Source organism: Syngnathoides biaculeatus, chromosome 10, assembly GCF_019802595.1.
Source record: "Syngnathoides biaculeatus isolate LvHL_M chromosome 10, ASM1980259v1, whole genome shotgun sequence".
NCBI lineage: Eukaryota > Metazoa > Chordata > Actinopteri > Syngnathiformes > Syngnathidae > Syngnathoides > Syngnathoides biaculeatus.
This window is the reverse complement of record NC_084649.1, coordinates 24,903,162-24,928,968: the sequence shown is the minus strand read 5'-3', so window position 1 is coordinate 24,928,968 and position 25,807 is coordinate 24,903,162. Positions and strand designations below refer to the sequence as shown.

The 25,807-nt window shown below is 43.6% G+C and overlaps 1 protein-coding gene across 4 annotated transcripts in view; it reads left to right on the top strand.

The window, feature by feature from the left end:
• LOC133507956 (neurexophilin-4) overlaps positions 1–25,807 on the top strand; it is a 96,236-nt gene that overhangs the window by 33,901 nt on the left and 36,528 nt on the right. For 2 of the 4 annotated variants that reach the window (XM_061833571.1, XM_061833572.1), the window contains exon 4: positions 1,222–1,340. The exons of 1 other annotated variant lie outside the window; for it this stretch is intronic. In XM_061833571.1, the coding sequence (XP_061689555.1) occupies positions 1,320–1,340 (21 nt within the window). In that variant the 5' untranslated portion in view covers positions 1,222–1,319. Of the gene's footprint in view, positions 1–1,221; positions 1,341–10,553; positions 10,838–25,807 lie in introns of those variants that run through there. One more of the 4 variants, XM_061833570.1, reaches the window with a different exon arrangement.

The following is a 25,807-nucleotide window of genomic DNA, read 5'->3' as shown; positions in this document are numbered from 1 at the left end:
AAGTTGCAAAGTGCCAAGAGGTCCAGTTTGCTTCCTGCGCACCTGATTATTTTTGGGAAACGTACAACCGTCCGTGTCTTGCCTGTACTTGCTTTTATCTCCCTTTTATCAATGTAACCCACCTGAACGAAAAAAAAAAAAAAAAAAAAAACGGGCAAGCAATAACGACAGTGCCATTTTAGCCGTTATTAGCTCTGACTAGGCTGAGGTGACTGCCAGTTTCTGGCACGAGCAGTACGTGCAGCCTGCCCAACCCCCATGAAAAATTTGCCGCCGCCTCACGTCTCTGTCCTAAGCTCAATAAACGTGGACAAAAAAAAATATACAGGAAGAGACTAGTTAGTCGCGCTTGTCTTGTTGCCTCAGAGTGCATCTCATCAGGATCAGAATGAACTGTATCGCCCCTGAGGAAAGTTTGCTTTGAATGCCATAGTTTTGATGGATTTGTATCAATATGTCATACAGGGAACAACTGCACAGACAGAACAGAGCCACTGATAATAATGCTAAAATATCCTTGAAATAAAACATGTGGATCAGCTGAAAACCGTTGGCCTCACAGTTCTGAGGTCCCGGGTTCGATCCCGGACCCGCCTGTGTGGAGTTTGCATGTTCTCCCCGTGGCTGCGTGGGTTTTCTCCGGGTGGGCACTCGAGTTTCCTCCCACATCCCCAAAACATGCAACATTTATTGGGGACTCTAAAATTGCCCCTCGGTGTGATTGTCTGACTTGCGACTTGTCTGTTTCCGTATGCCCTGCGATTGGCTGGCGACCGGTTCACGGTGTAGCCCGCCTACTGCCCGTTGACAACTGGGATAGGCTCCAGCACTCCCCGCGAGCCTTGTGAGGATAAGCGACTTGGGTGATGGATGGATAGAATGGGTCATAGAGGTGTGATTTTTCGAAAGGTAATTTTAATAATAATCTGTCATGTCATTCTGACGGTTTCAACATCAGGATTTAAAAAAAATTGTACTTTTAAATTCTATCTTAAAACTATGTATTCAGTTATCATGTTTGTTTGTTTGTTTTTTTGTTGTTTTTTTTTTTTTTTTTTAAAGAAACCCAACATTGAAATTCAAAATGTGGAAAAAGTTATTTTTCAGAAGCGGACAGTTTGACTACCAGGATTTAGAGATGCATTAGCCCTTACTCGACGTTATGTGTACAGCCTTGGTGTGATTGCAGTTTGATATATTACGAGTATTTCTTGTTGTCAGGTGGGATTGACGTTGTACATCATCTGATTTGGACACATCAGCGACTTGTGAGTTGAGGTCACGCAAAGTCCTGTAAAAACCAGCATCCACTCGGCTGGATGGATCACAACGCAGTCCAAGTAATGTGTATCTCTTTTTTTTTTTTTTTTTTTAATAATTTTTTCAATGTATGAGTCTCAATATGCGATTCAGTTTGAGGCTCAAACATTTTTTATCTGAAACTTTTTTTGTGGACGATGCAAGTGATGAACAGAAGATTATGTTCGGTGTAAATTAACTGATAGACGTACAATATGCACATTGTGTTTGTCAGTGGAAAAATACACATTTTAATTGCGTATGTATGCGAAGCTGTTTTTTTGTGCTTAAATAAATTGTCTGACAGATATTTACATTTTGCATTTAAATGAACAGACACCTGTTTATCTTTAGGCACACACGAATACAAATGACATCTTGCCTTTGGATTGTTTGCTCGTGCGGCCACCTTAGAGCGCCTCGTTGTTGACCATAAGTGCGTGCGTCATGGAGAGGGAACGGGGGGAAAACAGTCTTACATGACAGTCAGTGAGTGGACAGGGGCTTCGCGCTGGTTGTGGCCACTTTAGAGCGCCTCATCGCGACCCGGGAAAGCCCTTCCACGACCCGGTGGAATATATTCCAACCGATGGATCCTTTAAGCGGATATGTTTTCATGCCTCAAACATTTTGTTGTCTGCAGGCAAAAGAAAGCTGCTAGACGAAGTCGCCTCCATTTTTCTAGGTCAAAGCACCGGTATTTGATTGACAGCCGAGCGGGGCGTAGTTTTGGAGAATTCAGTGGACACGCCTGCAGTGTTTGAGTTGGTTGGGAATGAAAGGATTTTTCAGCGTTTTGAAGCCTCATTTCAAACATTGCCCATTCATCCAGCCATTTTCTTAGTTACTTATCCTCACAAGAGTTACAAGGAGTACTGGAGCCTATCCCAGCAGTCATTGGGTAGGAGGCGGGGCACACCGTGAACTGGTTCCCAGCCAATCACAGGGCACATCGAGACAAACACCCACAATCACACCTAGGGGAAATTTAGAGTCTCCAATTAATCTTATTTAATTAATATTTTTGGGATGTGGGAGGAAAACGGAGTGCCCGGGAGAAAACCCACGCAAGCACGGGGAGAACATGCACAAGGGAGGGCTGGGATTGAACCCGGGGATCCTCAGAACTGTGAGGCCAACGCTTTCCAGCTGCTCCACCGTGCCGCCTTCAAACATTGTACTTGGCAATTTTTTTTTTAAATCGTTCAAATTTGGCAGGTTTGTCAACTGTAGTGTATCAAATTTACAAAAACGTTTTTCAGTCTGTGCATCCGGATGGACAGTGATGTATTTGCACCATGCAGCATTAATACACATACAGCCTCGCGTTTTTTCGGGGGGCTGTATTATCGTATTTCCACTGACTACCACCGCAACATGATCCATAACAATTCCCACACTCTCCTCCTCGCCACCGCGCACTCGTCCGGGCGGCGAGACGGCCGCACACAAATCCGTCCGCGGTGTGCACATTACGTCTCGTCCCGACGCACGTCATCCCGTCCAATTATTCCACTTCTCCCCGTGGCCCCCATTAGCGCTCCTCTGCCTTTCCCTTGTCCCGCAACATCACATTTGAATGACAATGCCGCATACCGGAGACACTCACCCGCTCGCTCCGTCGCTCTCCATTCTGGAAAAAGAAGGGAGAACAACACCGGCAGGTTTCATAGAGACGTTGGGAAATGACTATTTCCACACACAAAAGGGCTCCATTACTGTCAGCTGACCTCTCTGCCTTGTACCGTACTTTGCAACCTCCTCGATAAGATATCCTGTCATGTGTGGATGTGCTTTGGTTTGCGTTATTCCCGGGAGTCGTTTTGGGATCATTTCGCTTTTTGTTTGCATTAAGCTATTGCTTTTACCAGGTAGTTTTTAACCTCCAAAACTAATGGCGTAATGAAAATATAGTACAACTGTAGTTTATTGTGGAAAACTGTGAATATTTCCTCAAAGTTAAAAAAAAAAAAAAATACTAATTACAGCGGTGAGTTGAGATACAACTAGCCTGAGTCATGACATGGTTCGGGAGAGGGTACAGTTTGCTTCGTGGTACTTTCACACTATGTACCCGGTGGCCACGGCAATCACATTTTAGGCTTTCTTGGACAAAACGGAATGGATGTCAAACAACATGGTGGGACGGGTTGGGCAAACGTGACAGTTTTTGATTGCTCTCGACGCCCAGCGAGATTTTTAAACTGTTAAAAATTAGCTATGGCTGTCAAACTGGATGCAGGCAACAAAATGGCAATGTACGTAATAATATAATAAAACTTGGAATCAGTCCGCAGTGGGGTGGGAAGTATTTCCCCCGCATCTCGCTGTTCTTTTTCAAATGTAGTCATGTTTGTTGAAAGTTTTTTTCTTTTTTTTCCCCCCTCATGATTCTCACAGCAAAGTTATTGTGTACGGCAGCCATCTTGTCGCGTTCTATCACGGCGCATCGCACTCGACTCTGCCGTAGCCGCAAACGCGCTGCAAAGCTGCCAGGCTTTTCCCCCTTGTAGAAAGAAGATAGAAATAAAAAAAAAAAAAAAAATCTCGGACCTCGATCCTGACAAGAGAAACGTTAGGGGCCACGTCACATCGTGATAAGCCCAGAGCAAATTTCCTGCCATCTGTGGGAAACCACAAGCTCAACTGAAGTGAGTTCTTGAGCTTCTGGGACTCTGGGCAGCCCTGAGAATCAACAATACCTTGATAGACACTAAGACTTTATCTTAGATCTAATACATTCTATTCTACTGTATTTATATTGGTTGAAACACATTGTGGAGTACTGGGCGTTATGTCGTCGTAGCGCACAATAGAAGGTTTTGATTTGATTGATTAAAAACTTTAAGACTTGAATATGGAGAAAAAAAAAATCCCACGGTGCACTGCGTTCCGGGTAAACGGCGCCACTTGGCCATTCAGGATAATTCCGCTTTCTGTCGCTTTAGCCAACAAAAGAGCGCCGGTGACTCACTCTTCAGTGTAATTAGTACGCCAACCCCATTGTGCTCAAATCAGACGTTCAGTACGACAAATACTGAGTAACTTTTATAGAGTTTACAGGTACCTCTGCTTAACTTGAAGATGTATTTTTCTGATGTCTACTTTTACCCTCTACATTTGAAAATAGATATCTCTACTTTCTACTCAATACTTTGTCAAGCTTGCCACTATCCATCCATCCATCCTTCCATCCATTCTCTCCTGCTTCTCCGGGTCAGATCGCGCGGGAAGTCGCTTCAGAAAGGATACCCAGACTTCCTTTTCCCCGGCCACTTCTTCCAGCTCTTCCGGAGGGATCCCGAGGTGTTCCCAGGCCAGCCAAGAGGCATAGTCTCTCTGGCGTGTCCCGGGTCATCCTCGGGGTCTCTTTCCAGTGGGACATGCCCAGAACACCTCACATAGGAGGCGTCCGGGAGGCAGCCCCAGCCAGCCCATCTGGATCCTCTCAATGCGGAGGAAAATCGGCTCGACATTGAGCCCCTCCCTGATGAACGAGCTTCTCACCCTATCTCAAAGGGAGAACCCGGACAGCCTGCGGAGGAAACACATTTCGGCAACTTGTATCCGGGATCTTGTTCTTTCGGCCACGACCCAGAGCCCGTGCCCATCGGTGAGGGTAGGAATGTAGATCGACTGATAAATTGAGAGCTTTTTTATTTTTTTAACCTTCACGAATGACCATTTGAAATAGAAAGTTGATATTTTGAGTGCTCGAGATCTTGGAGATTGAGGATTATTTGATATTGTCAGCTACAATATTGATTTGTCACAAATACGTTGTCGTGTGCTCGCCTGGTAACCACCAACTTCTTGCGTTCAAGAATTCTCTGACTAATCGGTGAACGAAAGCTCTGTACAAGAAATGTGTACTTTTCACATATTTCGCTTTCTTCTCAATTGACCCCTCGGTGGATGTTGCGCAATCCGCGTCACTGACCAATCAGAGGCCAGAGATCTGCATAATCTCAAACTCAAATCTCAGACAACGCTGGCTGGATGGTCCACTATAGCTTCTGTTGGCGTTTTATCCCGTATTTGGGTTCTTTAACAATAGATTTGGTTAAGAGGTGTAGTCACGGACTTTATAGTAGTGACGACAGGTATCCTGAAAGGCTAGTTGGTGGAGTTCAATTCGTACCCTTTCCAAAACCGAAGACCCAGTACGAAAAATGTCTTTGATGGATCAAACTTCGTGTAAGACCGCATCATCAACTGAATCCATCTAAAATCAACCGGAACAGAAGGCCGAGTACGAAAAATGCCTTTGATGGATAAAACTTTGAGGAAGACCGCATGAAAACAACTGAATCCATCAACCGGAACAGATATGTTTGCACGAAGGTAAGTCCTATATTTGATTTTCAATACATGTCTCATATAAATGAATTAGCAGTTCTTCGCTTGCATAACATAGCTAAGTGTGAATGATTGTCACACTTGATCTGTGTTGAGCGATATTTTGCGATGATCTGACTGCACAAACGTGTCCCTTTGTTCGCGGCTAATTAGCTAAGCTAAACCGGACTAGCAGTCCTAAAAGCCTTCGACGTGCACCGAGACACCAAGACTGAAGGAAGGATGTGTGAGGACACTAAAGTAGTGATTGTCGTACTCGGTCGGGACTTGCGTAGGTTCGGCACTAATTCAAGAATAATTATTGAGGGGAGCGCCTGACGTTACACAAAGAAAACGAGAGAAACAACTCGTAAATCAAGCCTCGCCTTCTTCTTTTCCTTCATACGGCGGTTCACAAACGGCTATACAGATACACATACAGATTCTGCACACAAGTGTGATATGTAACACGAAAATAGGAAACTGTCAATGACGAATTTGTCTTTGGGTTATGATATATTATATTATGTGGCTTCTCGGTCTTCCTCTGACTCTGGAAATATCTCGCGCTAATATCGATGGTTTCTCCGTCGATATGCATGGAAATACCCCTCGCTGAAATACTTGAAGCCCTGCTGTCTGCTTTTCAACGGCATTTCACTGTTAGCTAAGAATGGGAGTGAGAAATCAGCAGGTAAATGGACAGTTTCGCTCTATTTTTTTTTTATTGCCGCGCCGATATTTTTGCTAATTGTTTGTCTGACTTCAGGAGGCGTGGTTAAGTGCCCTGTACGGAGGGGCCAATTAGTTCACAATGTTAGCAAGGGCATGCGAACAAATTGTTTTGATAGCATGAAATCCTGAGATGATGCTAGCTAGAGCTTGATTTAAAAAAAATATATATTTTCTCATTATCCCAAGTAATCGAAACTGTGATGGTATACACCGGATAAAATGTTTTCTTTTATACTTGAGTACATTTCCAAGTCTGTCCTTTTTTTAGTGGAGTGGAATTGCAAGTCATATGCTCATCAGTATTCTCTTATTTTATCTACTGTAAGTACCTGCGCTTCTGCTTAAGTGCATATTATAAGTACTTGTGCCATGTCTGTTCCACAGAGTCTGGGTGGGGGGTGGGAAATAACGGCAGCAGGGTGATATTTGCGAGGGTCGACGCGGAGCTTCTTGTTCATTCATTTGCGTCTCGCTGAGTCACCGGCGTCGCTGCTAAATGGAACAGGGACGGGGAGCAGCTGAGCAAAATTCACCTGCCACTTCCAATGTGGATCACCAAATGGCACCGGCGTGTATTTGGGGTGTGTACATCTGGAGAGCGGAGGACAGAGCTCGCTCGCTGCAAATCGTAGCAGCCGTGTTTACGTTCTTGGAGTCGTGCTGCGTTTGATCGACACTTTCACGCTTGACGGGAGATGAAGAAATGGACACTTTTCGAGCAGCCAGACGTGTGGACCAAGGACAAACGAATTCTCTGTGAGATTTTGTAAAAAGGAGTTTCAGGACACAAAGCAGGGACACAAGTCCTTAATATCAGGGTCCGTGTAACGCAGTTATAACACAGTCTTGAATGTTAGCGTAGCTCTCTTTGCAAGCCGAACAATTTTCTTTGTCTTGTATGCATCACTTAATTTCATACTGATTTTGCGTTCAATTGGTTTAAAAAAATTCTGATGTGTAAAGGTACTAATCTCGCAACTATACTGAGGTATCCGTCTGAAAATATATCCAGCCTGGTCACCGAGTTCAAGGATAGCCGCAACAATGATTGCACAGTTTGTCGTTTGAAATTTTTACTGTTAAAATCAATGCCTCGGAGATTAATTTTTTTTGAAAAAAGGTCGCCAGAAGTGTGTATGCACACGGGGTGTAAACTCCACATAACTTCTACTAACAACCCAGGCTAAATTTAGCTCCTCCCCCAACATAGAATCGAAATGTATCCCTTCAAAATGCTTCCTTGACACCGATTAGTACACTCATATTACCGTGAGCTTTGGCTCCATCTTGAGGCACGTTACACCGTTAAAGAAGCGTGAAAAAACAGGTGAATTTTTAAACGAATAGCTTAGGATTGGTTCCAAAAAACATGAATGGGTACATTCATAATTGGTAAAGGTGTATCAAAAACCATCTGAATCAGAAGATTTCGAAGAGACGAGTACGCCGCTTCATCGGTACACGGACTAATGAATCGTCTCGCATCGAACTCATCGAGCTTGAAAGCGGTTTGATGTTGCCGACACGCTCGCGTCGCCTCCTTCAAACTCCTGCGAGATTTGTCGCAGTTACCCGGGCGATGCGCGCGCTACAATTTCTGTACAAATTTGAGTTGCGTTGTGTAATGTAGAAAATAGAATTCTGTTGTCAACCAAGGACCACCCCCCCCCCCGTATTTGTTTGAGCGTTGATGAACAGGCACTTGAAGCCCACGCCTGTCAGATAACATAAAAATATACAGAGTTTGAAGTAAATCGGAGCAACGGGAGCAGAGTTAATGCGTTTCCGCGAATGGAGCGCGACTGAATAGACTTATTACGGTTTTTGTGCTTCGTGTTGAGTCATCGTGCGTGTTTGTGAAGCCACCATGCTTCTGCCCACATGCACCGACCAACAAAAACTTTTTCATAAATTTGCATCACCCATCTATTTGGTGCTGTTAAATTGAAATTTGGCAGCAATTGGGGGGGTCTCCGAGAGGTCTCTCTTGGAAGGGGCCAATGATGACTTCCAGTTGTGTTTACGGCACACCTTTTGGGGATTTCTTTGTAGGTCTACTCACGATCGACATGCCTCCCAATTTTCATCTTGTGCCTCTGGGACTGGAGTTTTGCAAAATTCATCTCGCCACTTCAAGCCTATCGTTAGGTTCCGAGAAACCCAGAACCTGACCTGAGTTACATTGTTGAAACCCTGAAGTCAGTTCTTGCGCAAACGTTTTATAGTAATATACAGAAGATGTGTATATTGGTGATGGTCAAGAGGTCATCTCGTAGCCATCAATCTTATATATCGGACAATTTGTATATAATGTGGGCAACACGGTGGATCAGCTGGTAAAGCGTTAGCGTCACAGTTCTCAGGTCCCGGGTTCTATCCCAGACCCACCATTGTGGCGTTTGCATGTTCTCCCCGTGCCTGCGTGAGTTTTTTCTCCGGGTGGGCACTCCGGTTTCCTCCCACATCCCAAAAACATGCAATATTATTTGGACACTAAATTGCTCCTCGGTGTAATTGTGAGTGCGGGTGTTTGTCTTGATGTGCCCTGCGATTGGCTGGCAACCGGTTCAGGGTGTACCCCGCCTCCTGCCCGTTGACAGCCGGGATAGCCTCCAGCAGTCCCACAACTCTCGTGAGGATAAGCGGCAAAGATAATAGCTGGATGGATGTATATCCGTAAGCACTGAGTGACGATTGTGTGCAGTGACAGTTTGGCTCAGAGGGGGGCAGTACTGTGACACACGCACACACAGAGTGGAGGATCCCATTCTCTGTGGGAGTTGAAGGGAGCGGGTTTCAAAATCCACTCCCGTGTCATCCTCCGCTGTACATGCTGATTACTTTTGACTCCCTTCTGCATGGAAGGACGCAAAGGAACGTGCGATGGCCCTAAAGGGGCAAAAAAGGTCGACGCGGCTGAGCAACTTTCGACTCTTCACGTGTAATCCCCAAATCGTGTTCCGTTGTTGTTTACCAGAACGCTATCGATCTTAAATGAAATCTGATCGAAGAAGAAATAGCAATCTTTGTTTCGTGTTGAAGCAATTAAACTTGCCGATTGTAACAATGGACGAATTTCCCCTCGACTGTAGTCAGTCTCTTTTTTTTTTTTTTTTGTAGGTTTGATAGTTGTGTGTGTCAGAAAGGGACCGATTTAGAACGAGATATGATCTGAGATGCTCCAAGTGACTGTTTTCAGTCCCTACTTTTTTTTTTTTTTTTTTGTCAGGTAAATTCCTTTTTGTATCTTTTAAATGAAATTTCCCTGAACTTAAAATGTTTTGCTGTTTGTCTAGTGCACAGGTGTCAAACTCAAGGCCCGGGGGCAGGATCCGGCCCGCCGAGGCAAATCATGTGAATCAACCTTTGTGAATTTTGTTCAAATGTGTACCAAAATCTCCAAGTGTCATATCACAGATGAGAGATTGCGAGCATTTTTTGTGTTACCAAATGTCCACAATAGTTGAAAAAGTCATTACACTTGATTTCGGATTCCAAAACTAGTTCTTAAATTTCACGTGTAAATGTGATTGGTCAATTCAAGGTTTTGATGTTTTCCCAGTCATAATAGCCCTCTGACAGAAAGCGTAACTTACAACGTTGCCCGCGCTAAAAATCAGTTTGACACCCCTGGCCGAGTGTAAAGATTCCGAAAGTGTGGTACCAGTACCGCTAATGGTACACGAGCTCCCTCAAGTGTTGCACAAAATAATCACGTGCATAAGTGCAATTCATTCGTAGCTATTTTATTTTGTGTGTCTTACATTTGCTTATAATCTTGACGATTGTTTTGACATTTTTCGTCTTGTAGAATTTTTTGAAATGCAGTTTGTTATCCGACTGATAATTTAGATATTTTTTTTGGGGGGGGGGGGGGGCGGGGGGTGGAACTTGAAGCGTTTTCTTTAGGTGTCTGGTATGGAATTCTTGCTTGTCCATATTAGGCAGTGGTGCTTTTGGTTGTGCCGCGTGCAGGTAGAGGAAGAGGAAGAAGAGGTGGGAGGAGAGAGAGAGAGAGAGGGAGGGGGGAGTGGAAGAGGTGATGTACAGTATCGCTTCTCCTCCTCCTCTCAGCAGCCGCTCACAAGCCTTAAACCCCCCCTCCGCAACGAGAGCGCACTCGCGTTCCAAAAAAAAAAAAAAAAAAAAAAACGCCAAGAAACTTGGCGCAGGCGGACGGCGCGGATGTTGCGCACGAGGCGCGGAGGAGCGGCGACTCAGTCAAGTTGTCGTCCGGTGTCGAGCGCCGACAACTTTGAGCCAACTTGTCCGACCCGTCTCGCCTGAGCGTCGCGATCGGAATTGAGCCCGTGCGCCGATTTCCAGCGCCTCCTCCCCACCCTCTTCTTTTTCCACTTCTTGTATGCGCAAACAAGGAGGCGCCGAGTTGTGCTCGTGAACGGAAGGTGACATGCAGGTGCTCGGATGGACCGCGCTCGTCCTTTGCCAGTGGATCCTGCGTAAGGTGAGAGCGCCAAACAACAACGAGACACTTATATTGAAATGTGATTTGTCATATTGCATACTTTGCGGGTTTTTTCATTTGAATTTGCAATGTACTTTTCCTATGTTTGGATGTTTAAAATAGCCGCAAAATCTCTTAAATATGTTTTTTTTTGGGGAGGCGGGAGGGGGCAGTTGGAGTCGGTTGCACTAAAATCACGCCGGCGGTGCAAATCCATCGCGGCAGCTGCTCTGCAAGATCAAACGAAAAGAAAAATCAAAACTTCAAAATGGGACTCACTTTGGCGTTTACCTTTTTCTTAACCTCTAATTTCATTTTGCAGTACTCGCATGCACTTGTACACGTACTGCATTCAGGAACGTTTAAAAATCTTGCTCCAAATCAAACACATTTTTAAATTTTGATTTCTAATTTAGAAGAAATTACACAATCCAACAAGTTCCCTCCCCCTACATATTGTGTCTTAACCAAATATATGCTTTGGATGATTTTTAAAAATGTTTTTCCCCATCATTGCAGCCACTTTTTTTTTCTTTTATTGCTTTTTAATCTTTAATGTTACGTACCTGCAGTATGTGATAGTTGTTTTGGAATTTTCCTAAACATACATATATATATATATATATATATATATATTTTATTTATTTTTATTTTTAATATCTACTGTGCTGTGTGGGCACCCCAAGTGTCCTGTAGTGTATAGCAGTGCGCACCCCTCTTCTATCTATCTATCTATCTATTCTATCTATCTATCTATCTATCTATCTATCTATCTATCTATCTATCTATCTATCTATCGCTCTCTGTGCTGGCAGCAACTTCCTTTCATTTTTTTTTTGTTTTTTTTTGGGTTCCCACCCCCCCCCCTCCTCTTTGTGAAGTTGAAGACGCCGCTGGCTTGTTTTATTTTATTATCTCCGCATCGCCGCTGCTCAAGTGGAGTTTAGTTTGGCTCCGCTGCTGATTACGTGAGGTTAAATGTGTGCGCGCTCGTATCATTAAATGGCCTTTTTCTTTTCGGTTTATGTGCAGGAAACGTATCATATGTCCCGAAAAGAGATCTTCTCCCCCCACCTTCGTTACATCCGTCTCGTGCGCTTCCATTCCGGCTAATCTGATTCCTGACTGGAGAATTCAAAGCGCTTCCAAGTATTGCCGACCGTGTTCGTTAAAGAGAAGAGAAAGCGGCGCCGAGCGCGTCCGCCGCGAGTTCAGCGGGTCGAGTTAAGTTGTCCGCGGCCGAGGTAGCCGCGTCGTTACCGGATTTGCATTGGATTTCGTGTTTATTTTTAAATACAATTTCTTCGTTTTGGTAGTAGGTTGGCAAATTCAGTTATTGCAGGGATACGTTTAACCCACGTGGAACGGCAACGATGAATCTCCTTTAGGGCGTTCTCGTGGAGCTGAGTTGGAGATGAAAAATTGAACTTTGTTGTGATGTCGAAAAACAAAAGAAATCTCTCTGTTTGGGGTGTGTTGTTCAAATATAGGACTATATCATTTCTCTTTTGATGAAATGACCAAGAGGGCTCTGAAACGGGCTCTTTGGCACAAAATGGCATCCCTCTGTTTGAGGTCTACGCGTGACGGCCATTTTTAACAAATTTCATGTTTCCCAGAGAAAGTGGCTGAACTTTCAAAACATTCAGGAGGCTACGGAGCTCCACCTGATTATGAAAAATGATCATTTTTCACCATTTAGTCTCTTCCATCCATCAGGATGATGCAACCAATGTAGGGGGATGGATGGAACTGTACTTAAATCGATAGGTAGATACCTACAGCAAATGGGAAGATATATCCATTCTCTTCGCTGCTTATCCACACGAGGGTCGTGTGGAGTTTTGTAGCGTATCCCAACTGTCAACGGGCAGGAGGCGGGGTACGCCCTGAACTGGCTCCCAGCCAATCGCAGGGCACATTCGAGACACACAACAGTCGTACTCACAATCACACCTACGGGCAATTTAGAGTGTCCTAATTAATGTTGCCTGTTTTTGGGATGTGGGAGGAAACCGGAGTGCCCACCCGGAGAAAACCCACGCAGGCAAGGGGAGATCATGCAAACTCCAAAGAGGCGGGTCCGGGATCCAACCCTGGTCCTCAGAACTGGCTGCTCCGCCGTGCTGCCACACCTGATTATGAAAATGATCTTTTTTCACAATTTTTTTCCTTATCCATTTGCGTAATAGTTCAGATTCAGCAGTGATTTTGAATCTTTTTGAAGGAAATGTGCGCCGAAAGTGGCAGACGTCATTTCAGGCGTGTTTTGATCATTGTCGGCAATATGGCAGGAAGCAAGTTCCATCCTTGGAGGTGCTCTACTTTTTATGCGAGGATTATGAAGTGAAAAGTTGAAAGAGGGAGGGGAGAAATATCAGCATGGGCCCAGTGCAGTTTGAATCAGGTTCCCTTTAAAATGGAACGCCCCCCCCCCCCCCCCAGCATCCGAGTGGTGGAGTCCAGTCTATGCAATTTTAGCATATTTACGTCATTCTCTGTGAACCAGAACGAAGCCTACGAACAAGATAACTAATCACTGTTTTTGCTATTTTGTAAATTAATTTCTTCTCTTTTGTCATTGCCCCCTTGACCCTCCCACACTTCGTGATACAAATGGTCGAGTCCAGTCTGTCCCATATACGTTTCATCGTTCTCCTTGAACCAGAAAGTCACAGATTTATTCTGTTGTCAAGCAATTTTTTTTTTTTCGGAGTGAATTTCCAGAATTATTTTAACGCAACGTGCTTTTTACTTTTATTTGAGTATATTTTTTTATTAAGAAGAAACACTACTCTACTCTGTTGCAATGCGCTACATTCCGCTCGCTACTCTTATTTTTCGTAAATATTGCTTGCGCCATCTACAGGATATCTTTTACTTTGTCAGAGGGATTTTCCCGTTTTTCCAACGATCACGTCTTATTGACGTGGTTTGATGCCACATGCGTTGTTCACTCATAATCGTTTACTAGCTCACTCTTGTCAGAGGACACTTTGGTTCTTGCAAAAACTCCTTTTTATGATCAGTCCACGCCTGGCGGAAGTCAGCTAATCTCTCAAGTTTTGAAAAAAAAAATAAATAAATAAAAATACATGAAAATGATGCGCACCTTTGTACTGCTTCTACTGTATTTGGGGACCGCTACAAAATGATGTCATCTATTAACCAGTCTTACGTAAACCCGTGCCGGATGTTTCCCCTTTTCCCGCATTCAGGCAAGTTTAAGAAGTTTTCATTTTAAGAATCCTTCACTTTTTTTTCCCCCCACTTTGTGCTTTTTTGAAAGCATATCTACTCGAACAGCTCTACGCAAAGATGTGCGAAAGAAAAGCTTCTTTGCCGTTTCGGCAGTCCCGGTACGAACAATAGCATTAGCCGCCATCTCAACCTGACAAAATCCTCTTATCCCCCTTGCGTCCCTTCCTCCTCCTCCTCCTCCTCTTCCTTATAAAACAACGAGCAAGTGGATATACCCGCAGGCGTATTACAACTAGGGAGTGACTTTAATTGTGTTTGTATACGTGTACATACAGAAAGTCTTCACAACCCTGGTTAAATGCCAGTCTCTACTGTACTGTCATGGAAATGTAACAATTTTATGTCATTAATGCGAAAATAACTTTTAGAGAGGGGAAATAAAAATAAAAAAAAAGTGATTGCAAAAGTATGCACACCCCTGATAACACTGGATGTGGCTGTATTCAGCATTAATCAATGACATTCAAACTTATTTCGGAGTTAGTAGAAATCTGCCAGCATTTAAAATGGCTCTGATCAACTCCAAATAAAGTCCAGCTGTTCTGGTAGGCTTTTCCTGACATTTTATTGTCCACTTCTTACAGCACAGCAAGGGCTTATTGTCAGCAGAGAGCTGCCACAGCATCAGGGGGCTCTCGTTGTTTAAAAGGTATCCGTCAGGAGAAGGGCACAACGCTGAGTTCCCGATACAATGGAAAACGGTGAAGACAAGTGGGGAAAATCTGGCACAACGGTGACATTACCCAGAAGTGGACTTCTTTCCAAGACCGATGAAAAGGCGAGAAGAAAACTGGTGAGGTGGGCGGCCAAGAGACGAGACGGCAACGTTAAAGAAGCCGCAGGAATCTCTTGGCATGTGCTCCCTGTCGGTTATGGTGGTCGGATGGACAGATGGAAAATGGAAAAAACAGCATATCGACTGAAGCGTGGTGGGCTTTTCCGGAGCTAGAACTGGGGCCTTCGTCAAAGTGGACGGAATTATGAAAATTCCAAATGCTACTCAGTGTCAGCAAGAGCATTTCATGTTTCTGCCGGGAAGAAAAAGTCGGGAAAAGACTACTAGAACATCAGAATTTTATACAGCGTTAACCAGAGTCACTCTTAATGGTGACAATTATCAATCCACTCCCATTGAACATGTATTTGTGGTTGGTTAGTTCTCAACATCCCCAGTATTTAGAGGGTGTGTGCACTTGTGCAACAGCATTAGCTCAGTTTTTCCACTTCCCTCTGAAATTTCTTTTCAATGATTGAATTGAGTTGCTTAGGGGTGACACGGTCGACGACTGCTTAGAGCGTCTGTCTTGCAGTTCTGAGTACTCCGGTTCAAATCCCAAGCACCCTCTGTGTGAGGTTTGCAGTCTCCGGGCACTCCAGTTTCCACTTCCGCTTATCCTCAGGAGGGTCGCAGGAGTGCCGGAGCCAATGCCAGCTGTCACCATGAACTGGTTGCCGGCCAATCGCAGGGCAAATATAGCTGGGATAGGCTCCGGCACGCTAGCGACCCTAGTGAGGATAAGTGGCTCCAAAAATGGATAGATGGAGTTGTATCGGTTACAATAATAGTGGAAAAAGTTTTGGAACGATTTATCTCGGTCTCGGCATTCGAACAGGCGACCGTATCTCCGTTATATCTGCCTCAGATTTGAGTTTTGTATGTTTTCACTAATTTATTTTTTTTTTCAAAAATGTCACGGTTTGGGTTTTTCGCACAAAATTTTTTTCTCATTGGAGATAAAAGCAGGCGATTTGTTTTTGTCCCCCCCCCCCCCCCCCCCGTCGGTGCTTTCTGTCCGTCCACGGACGCTGTCTTAACGGCCCACTTTCCGGCGGCGCTGTGTAATCTGCGTAAATGACGGTATATGCGCGTTGGGCCCAGAGATTTGAGACGTAATCTGCGGAATCGCGACGACGGAGGCAATCACGTCGGCCCAAAATTGTGCCCACACGTCAAAAGCCCTTCCTTAAAGCTTAAATTAAAAAAAAAAAAAAAACATTTTATTTTAACGGTTGAATGGTAAAAAAAAAATAAATAAAAATAATAATAATCAAAATGAAATGCAAAACACAAATAATGTTAGAAGATAATCCTTTAAATGCAAGATACCTTCCAAAGGTAATGGTAACGACGGCTCTTTGAATACGTTTGTTTGAAATATGTTGTCTGAATCCCCCCCCCCCATATCTCCCGTTTGACGTTGCCATTGCTTTTTAACATCAACAATTTCACCTCCAGTTTTTTTTTTTTTTTTTTTGCCGCTTTAATTAACAAGGGAAGATGACATAGCGTTTATTATAATCACACATAATGCCGCAATACAGATCGCTTCTGTCAGGTAATCGAGCCCTCGTTGCCAGAAATGTGATGGATGGTTATTTAATGAAAATGTCTTTAATTAAAAACATGATGTACGTAATGCGGCTGATATACGTTGAGATAGTCGGACATCGTGTGGTTTTCACGTCAGCCTCACTCAGCTGAGAGAAGTTTGAATCTCAAACTCTTTCGTTTCCATTTTACTTTCATGGGAATTGTGTACTAATTGTGAACTAACTACGAAAACATATAAAAAAAATAACGTAAGAGAATACAGTAAAACTGACGGACACGTAGAGAAACGGTTTCATCTGAATTTGCTCTGCCCGGAACCCTTTAGCCAGTGTCCGTGTTTACGGTACGGATTTTTGTTGCAGACGGACACACTTTTGGGCCAGTGAAAAACATTGCTAAATATGACACAGGAATATCTGTCAACGATTAAGACACTATTACATGTGTAATATAGATATAACACGTTGTATGAGGGGAGATAAATAGTAGTTAACGTTCTTCATTTTTTCCACCTCGCGCTTTTTGAAAGCACGTCTACTCTAACAGATCTACGCAAAGCAGCAAAGATGTAACAATTTTCCGTCGTGAATGTGAAAAGAGGGGGAAGTAAAAATACATTTAAAAAAAAAGTGATTGCAAAAGTATGCACACCCCCTAATAACCCTGGATGTGGGTGTGTTCACCATAAACCAATTACGTTCAAACTCATGTAGGAGTTAGCACAAATCTGCAATCTAAAATGGTCGTCGCGCATGCTAACCGTTTAGCAACGGCTATTTATGTTGTTGCGAATTCTCGACAAGAGTTTAGTTCGAAATCCATCTTTCATAAAGGAGAATGAAGATCGATTGCTCTAGTATGCCACAAAATATCTAAAGGATAATAATTCTAGAAGGATTTAATAGGCACGGTGGATCAGATGGTAAAGCGTTGGCCTTACAGTTCTGAGGTCCCAGGTTCAATCCCGGACCCGCCTGTGTGGAGTTTGCATGTTCTCTCCGTGCCTTCATGGGTTTTCTCTGGGTGGGCACTCCGGCTTCCTCCCACAACCCAAAAACACGCAACATTAATCGGACACTCAAAATTGCCCCGAGGTGTGATTGTGAGTGCGATTGGCTGTTTGTCTTGATGTGCCCTGCGATTGGCTGGGAGCCAGTTCAGGGCGTACCCCGCCTCCTGCCCGTTGACAGGTGGGATAGGCTACAACACTCCACACGACCCTCGTGAGGATAAGCGGCTAAGAAAATGGATGGATGGATTCGATAGTGACAGCCCAAGTTTCGACCGATCCATTCAATGGAGCGGAAAACCAAACCGCCTCAAACCAAGTTACTAGTAACAGAACTGGTTGAACGAGCCACTTGGTATAAGAAGTAATGTCTTGGGTTACTGTCCCTCCAGAATCTCCGTATCCAAGTTGCCAAGGAAACAGCATAATGACAGCATTATGAAATCATTTCCTTCAATAAACAAAAAGCCTCAGCTGGACGACGAAACTTTCAGAATACGGCTCGTTTTTCCCCTCTCATTTATTGCAAAAGCGCTCTTTCGTATGCGTTTCTCCAAACACAACGCAGTGGCGCGCATCTCATTCAAACGAAGGTTTTCTATTTTGCATCGCATTCCGGAGGTCACCGGCAGTATCGCAAGCCGCCTCCCTGAGCTTCCGGCGGCCCGATGACGCCGCTTGATTTCTTGTGCGATCTGTTTCTCAAGTCGGGCTCGTTCGTGACGTCGCGGTACCAGAGGAGTAAATAATGTGCTGTCACTTGAGGATAAACAATTTTAGAGACGTTCAATCATTTGTCAATGTCCCAGATGGCCTTCACATCATTCGCAGATTTTCTTGAAGTAAAAGAAGATTTCAAGTAGTACGTGGCCGCTGGATCTGATGACTATAAAATGTTTTAATTCCCATTCACAGGTTCAATAGTCAGGAAAATACTGCAAAATCCATGTTGCATGGAATTTTGAGGATGATGAACAATAAGTAGACCTGATTACCGCCCACTTTGAAAATGAATATGAGGGCCAGAACAGTTTGGCACAGCGTTTGAAAATGAACGCACTATAAGGCGCACTGCATTATAAGGCAGGCCTTTAATGCATGGTCTATATGAAAACTTTTTCATATAAAAACGTCCAAACGTTTCATGTATAAGGTGCACCACGTTATAAGGCGCATAGAATAGGCGCTACGGTAGAGGCTGGGGTTACGTTATACATTCATTAGATGGAGTTGCAAAAAGGGCTAAATATTGATCCATGTATAAGGCGCACCGTCGGCTAGGGGGAAAATGAAAGGCTTTTAGGTGCGCCTTATGGTGCGGAAGATACACTTATTCTTTGACAATTGGTGGAAAGAAATACCGGAGGTGGAGCCCATTATTTATGTACTCGGTATGGGAACATAACATTTTTCGGTCGATGTTGGATGAAGGGAGAAGCCATCAATTACTTTGTTAAAATACAACCAAATACGCGCGATTTTGGAACCGAATGGAGTTTTGAGCTGATGATCAATAATAGACATGCTCGATTACTTGACTTTGATGCTCTGAGGATGGACTGCTTTGGAAAATGTAATGTTATATTTTGAGATTGTGATGGACAGTTGGTGTAATGAATTTTTTTTATTCCAATGGAGGTTGAATTTTAAGATAATTGTTGACAGTAGACGTAGCCTTTACGCTGTCTCAATAAGCACGGACAAGGTTGAAAATTAGAGTAAAACTAAAAGTTTTGATGCGGTGATCGACAACAGGAGCAGGTTTTACTTTGTATTCATGAATAAAGTACATTTTACTTTGTGCTGTATTTTACTGAACCGGGTACCAACATGATCGACACTTAGTGTAATACATTATTTTGGTTCAGTGGCTGTAAAGTTTTTGGCTGATTGACATTTGCATTGTTTTAATGAACCAAAAATAGACACCTGTGAAAATGAGCAGAAATATTTTAACTGATTTTTTGATCGTAGGTCAAGCCATTGCTTTGGTTAAAAAAAAAAAAAAAAACAAGTACCGGTATCAGCTAGATACAATTTAGGAGAATGTTGAAAATTGGTGAAGCCATTACTTTGTCGAAATTACCGTTAATTCCGGCCTACAAGCCGCGACTTTTTATTACACGTTTTCAACCCTGCGGCTAATGCGGTGATGCGGCTAATTTGTGCACTTTTTCTAACGCCCGCAAGGCAGCACTCGAGCGGAAAAGGTAAGAATGAGACTAGTGGAATATATGTGCCGAGGAAGTGTCTTTTACCCGCTCTGTTAGAGCTGCGCTAGCGTGTTGCTGCTGTGTTACTGGCGTGTCTCAGTGATATTTACCGGTATCGCTAGTGCAAACAATAGCACGAGCGTTAGCACTGTGCTAACGTTAAACTCTATGCACCGTCTTTCTTTGTAAATAGCTTGTTTCAATGTGGGCACTTGCGGCTTTTACACAGGTGCGGCTTATGTACGTACCAAATGGTATTTCCTTTACAAATATACTCAGTGAGGCTTGTAACCAGGTGCGCTCTGTAGGCCGGGAATTACGGTAACCATATAGCGACAACTTTTACAGTGACCGTTGCGTTCAAGATGGTACCGACAATTTTAAGAAAATGAATGTAAGATTTTGAGCCAATTGTTGTATAGATATAATTGATGACTTTGCGTTTACTGCCTACTTTGGAAATTGAATGTTTGAATGATAAACCATTCCAGTAACTTGTTTTATTGGACGTCATGTTTTGAGACGATTGTTGACAACGCGAGTGGCCAGTATGTTGTTTTAATAAACTAGTCTATTAATTCAATGAATGAAGATACTGTATCCCAGATTGTCATTACATCAAATGTTTTGTGTACCTCACCGATGTTGATCAGTCACGCTGCGCTTTATATTTTTTATCTTGTTATCATCCACTCATCCATCCACTCCCCCCCCCCCCCCGCCATTCAATTTATTTATGCTTTGCTGTAAAAGCTGTGTAAATAGCACAAGGTACTTAGCCAAAGAATAAACAGGATTTTGTCAAGAGAAAGCGTGGTTATAAAAAGAAGTTACGTATTTTTTTCCCCCCAAGTTTCAGACGTGCCTGCAGCTGTCTGATTTGTCTTGTTTTGCTGTGGATTGACTTGCTTGTGATTTCCAGTTGGTGGGATTTCATACAAAATCAAATAATGTTGGCGGAAGTTTCGGGGTATTATTTTTTTTTTTTTTTATATATCGGTAAGGAAAATATGGAAATGTAGGGACTAGGGAAGCTGACGGTTTCAATACGCCCACTTGCTCTCGTCTGAGTTTTTATACAAATTAATGTAAAACAGTGGAATGAATAACAGCGCGCTGCAAGTGTTTTGCTGTCTGAATTAAATTAGCCACCTGAGTCACGTTTTCAACAAGGAAGCGCCGGCTCGCTTTCAAGCAGCGATTAGCACCTAACAGCCTTGCGTCACTTATTTCGGCAGCCGGGCATTAATCGCTAACGTTAAACCTCGCTGACTTTGTCCTCTACGTCGGAGCTCAGCCGACAAACGTGGGGATTTAACAGGAAATTAGGGAAGTTAAAAAAAAATTGCACAGTTGTAAATTTTAATAGAGCAGCCACAGAAGACGTTCTTGAACAAAGGACAGCCGTGAGAAAGTCTTGACGCGAGCGCGAGACGTGAAGATGGAACGATCGATATTCTATTTGCACTTTAGCGTATCGGTTAAAAAATAATTAGCAAACAGCTATTATGAAGTATTTTTGAAACAATATATTTTTGGGATCCGAAACTATGACAGTGGCTGCGAACTGACTGCTGGACTCCACATCAGAACATGCAAGATGGCCTTCAGTTGTGGGGAAAAAAGGCCTCTGCAGCTGTTGCTAGCCCCCATGGCCCCACCCCTACCCATGTGGTTGGCCCAGTTGGAGTCCCGGTCCCAGCTTCCAATGGCGAAGTCTCTGTAGAACTGCCAGGGCACGGCACTGATGATTGGCTCAGATGAGGACGTCGAGCAGCAGTCCAGCGAACACTCTGGGAAAATTCTCTTCCAAAGTTAAGAGTTTAAACCCTAAATACCGCATTCCCAAAATGTGATCCCAAAACACCGTCTGGCTCATTTTCTCATCGCCCCTAAAATTGAAACGGCTTCCAGACGGTTTGATTTCAAAGTTCTCAGCGAGACATAGATATACAGTATAATGATTCCTGTATATTTGTGCTTCAATTTCAACTATTCTCAACTATTTGTGTTTTTTTCTGTCGAACCTGACACTGGGAATTTGCTGAAAAAAATTCTGCAACACCCTAAAACGCCACAAGATGGCACCAAAGCCCTGTCTTATAGGAAAGTAGTACATTGATCTTGTTAAACTTTGATGACGTGGAGACAAGCTTTGTGAGTCGCAGGCTCATTTTCGAAAGAAATTAATCTTTGGGGTGGATATTTTTATGTGGGTGTTTTTTTTTTTTTTTTTTTTTTAAACCAATGCGAAATGTGCACGTGGGTTCCACGTATCGTTTTTGTCCAGCTGGTTTCTCGGTGAACCAAGTTCCAATTGGCAGCCGTACACGCACGCGGCGCGGCCTTTGCAACAGTTTCACTGAAGAAGCGCAATCCAGATCCAACAATATTGAGACATCGAGGCAATTCTTAGTTTTTGAGCCGTAAACACTCCCACCATGGATTTGAAGCGAAAACAACAAGATGTGTTATAATTGCTGACTTTCACTTTTTAATTTGAGGGTATTTTGCCTACATCCAAATCACGTGAACGGTATTAATTTGTATTTGTGTTTCCCCACTTTTTAAGGGACCAAAAGTAACGGCACAATGAGCTGCTCAGCTGCTGCATGGCCAGGTGGCCATATTATTATGAATAGTCCCAAGGAGTACTTTAAAAAGTGTTTATATAAATAATATAAATATGTTTTATATTTTTGTTCTGTAAATGTGTTTTTTCACCAATTGCGGTTGGGTCTGGATTGTTTCGCAGAAGTACGCTCGCCCCCGAAGTTACTGTGTTATTTGTCGCGGTGATTAGTTGTATTTGTGTTTAGTTATTGAGTCACTGATGGAGTCGTGGTACACACGCCTGCTTTTAGTGCAGGCAGTGTGGGATCGATTCCCGCTCAGTGATGGTGTCGACATCTGCCCCGCGACTGGCTGGCGACCAGTTCGGGGTGTAACACCGCCTTTCGCCCGAAGAGAGCCCGGGATAGGCTCCACTTCTCTCCCCGGATCAATGCCGAGGGCTTGCGTCAGGAAGGGCATCCGGCGTAAAAACTGCGGCAAACAAATATGAGCGTTCATCTGAGATGACACGCTGTGGCAGACCCCTGAAGGGACAAACCGAAAGAAATGCATGCATACATACAATTGTATGTATAGTGTGTGCACTCTTCAGACTGTACTGTCCAAAAATGTGCTGCCTCGCGCGGGACGCGATATCGTCAGGGAATGTGCCGCATAAATGTGCCGCGATTGTACCAAAACGTGGAGTTTCAGTGTGACTGTATTTGTTGGAGTTTGTGTTGTCCTCTTTAGCATGACTTCATAAATAAAGAAGCAGGGCGGGGGGGGGGGGGGGGGGGGGGGGTTGAACGCAGGGACCGGTTGGGGTTTGGATTGGAAGTGGTCAGCTCAGCCCGACTTTGGAACGCCAGCGCTGGCGTTGCTCCACTTTCGAGGGGTCCCCTGTCATCTTTGCGACGTCCGCTATGCGCGCTAATTGTCCTTCCCTCCGTTTCCTGGCGCCCGAGCAGGAGGCCGAGCGGGGGCTTTTGGAAATAGATCACATCTGAGGGGGACTCTTGGCTCCCGATGAACGGGCGCCGCGTTTGTTTCATACACGCAAGATGAATCAGTCGTGGCGAGGATCCACGGCCCTGTTGGTCAACGTGTTGCCGAGTCTGCACTCTGGCGAGGAGGAGGCGTGCTGTGCCTCATGTTTGCGCTAGTTCCTGGACCGCTGCGTATTCTAATATGTACTTGCGTTTGAACGGCGTGTCGACCGGTGCGCTTTTCATCCAAACTTTGGACGCGTCGGGCTTTTTGTTATTGTCACGCCGTAGCAGAACGGTGCCAGTGATGGAGAAGAGCAAGAAAAAGGTTGGGATGCTCACTATGGAACCAAAAATGGACCTCTTTGCAACGGCAGAAAAGTGGCCGCAGGCTGCGCGGTAAATCTTGAGCGATACATATCTTTGAATTTCTATTACTTGCGTGAATGGCTCTCGCCCAGCAGTCAACATGTCCCGCGCACATTTCCTTAAAGGGACCTCTCCATCCCGTGGTTCTGCGTGACGTCTGCCTAAGTCATACAAAAATGAAAAAAAAAATTACACCCAAAATTGACACAGTGGTAATTTCATGCTTGTTGACAAATTCAATATTCAGCCAGATTTTGCACTGCCCATATTTGGTCACGTCCGTAAATAATCCAAGATGGTAATGTAGACTATTTAATGAAATAATACTCATATAATCACATACATATGTTGCAATGGTTCAGATTATCCATAAAACTATACAAAGATGATTAAAGTACATTTGAAAATCCAGAAAAATCAATCACATATCCATTCAACATCTTAATGATAAATAAATGAGCAAAATTAAAAGTGAAAAGGTTTTATTTCCGCCCATAGGCCCACACAATTGAAATGTTCATGATATTAATCATCAATAAATAAGCACAACATTGCACTAAAAGCCATTTTAATTGTACTTTTTCATATGTTTGTTTATGTATTTTAATCATGCAAAGTGCATTAGTAACCTGGTGTATGAAATGCACTGTACAAATAAATATGCTTTGCTTTAACATAAATATATGCAGTACCGGTACATTAATATGAAATACAATTTGTCTTCAAACAACATTGTTTAAATTGAAACGAGATCTTGAGGTCATTTATGACTTGATTTGGTTTACATTTACATTCAAGCAGTTGATTTATGAATCATAAATAATCATAATAACAATGATAATAATTCTATATTATCATCCCCTCAATGAATGACTCGTTGCGCACTCGTTCATATTCAGAAGTATTAAGATGTACTGCGGCTCAGGGGCGGCGTGGCCTTGGGCGCAACGTCTTATGATTAATAATCACACACCTGCTAGATATATAGAAAAGGATTTTGTGCACGTAATGAAATATTCAAGCGCAATCTGAGTCACCAAATATCATAACTCACCGACGCGGGAGGAATAGAGGAGGCTCAGGGTCAGCACGGCGTGAGAGCCCCGCCACAGATGGCACCGAGGGATGAGGATTTTTATTTATGTGATTAAAAAAGAAAAAAAAAAAAATTAATACTCCCAGCATGACCTGTAATGCATTAATTCAGACACAGCGCTGGATTTATTGGACAAGAAGAAGACGAAGAAGAAGAAACGCCTTGCGTTGACCTCCTAGCTTAAGCCTCACTGTAGGCGCTCCGGCTCGCCACGCGCAATATGTTCATAAATAAAAAGGTGATGTGGAAATCTGCTGGACGGACGAGATTGTCGTGGATTTGCTGCTTTTCTTGTTTTTCTTCACATTCAATCTTGTACGGGATCCTCGGGGATTGTAAAAGCGCTACGTGAGATGTCAATTTTCAGGATTACAACAACACAACGTTTTTTTGTTTTTTGGGTGGATGTCTCGTCATCCATCCAAGGAGATAATGTTCACGTTCCTTATGGTAGAAATTTTGGTGCAGATCTTGGTAAAGGTGTCAATTTTACAGATTTTCTGCGGAGCACTTTTAGTTTCGATCCGGATCAATGTCCCAACTTCGTTTTCTGTGCTTTTGTTGTTTAACAACTTCTGTGATGCAATCTTGCTGCAGATCCAGATAAAAAAAAGTGCCTCCCGCACTGATTTCCGTGAGCTTCTGTAGCATAAATTTGCTGGCGCTCTGGTTAAAGGTGCCACCTTCACTGATTTCACTGAATTTCTGTGGCTTCGTGAAGAGTAAGTTAAAGGTGGGTTCCTCTCTGGGGCAATATCACTGCAAGTCTGGAGAACGATACCACCTTGACTGAATTCCATGAACCAGATGTGACATACGTTTGGTGGAGAGCCGAATAATTCACATTTTTTTTTCCAGATTTTTACAGATCGACCAGAAATTCTGTTGAGGTGTCAAATATATTGATTTTGTTGGATTCTATGCTACAATTTTCAAAGTAGTTGTGGATAAAGTTGCCAAAGTGACCGAATTGCCTGAAGTTTTTTGGTGGAGTCGTGGCGGAGATATGGATAAAGATACAAACTTTACCTTTTCGCGCACTTTAGGAGCCAGATTAGGTGGCCGGGGCATCTGATCCAGATGCCTCCCGGACGCCTCCCTGGTGAGGTGTTCTGGGCACGTCCCACCGCAAAGAGAGACCCCGAGGA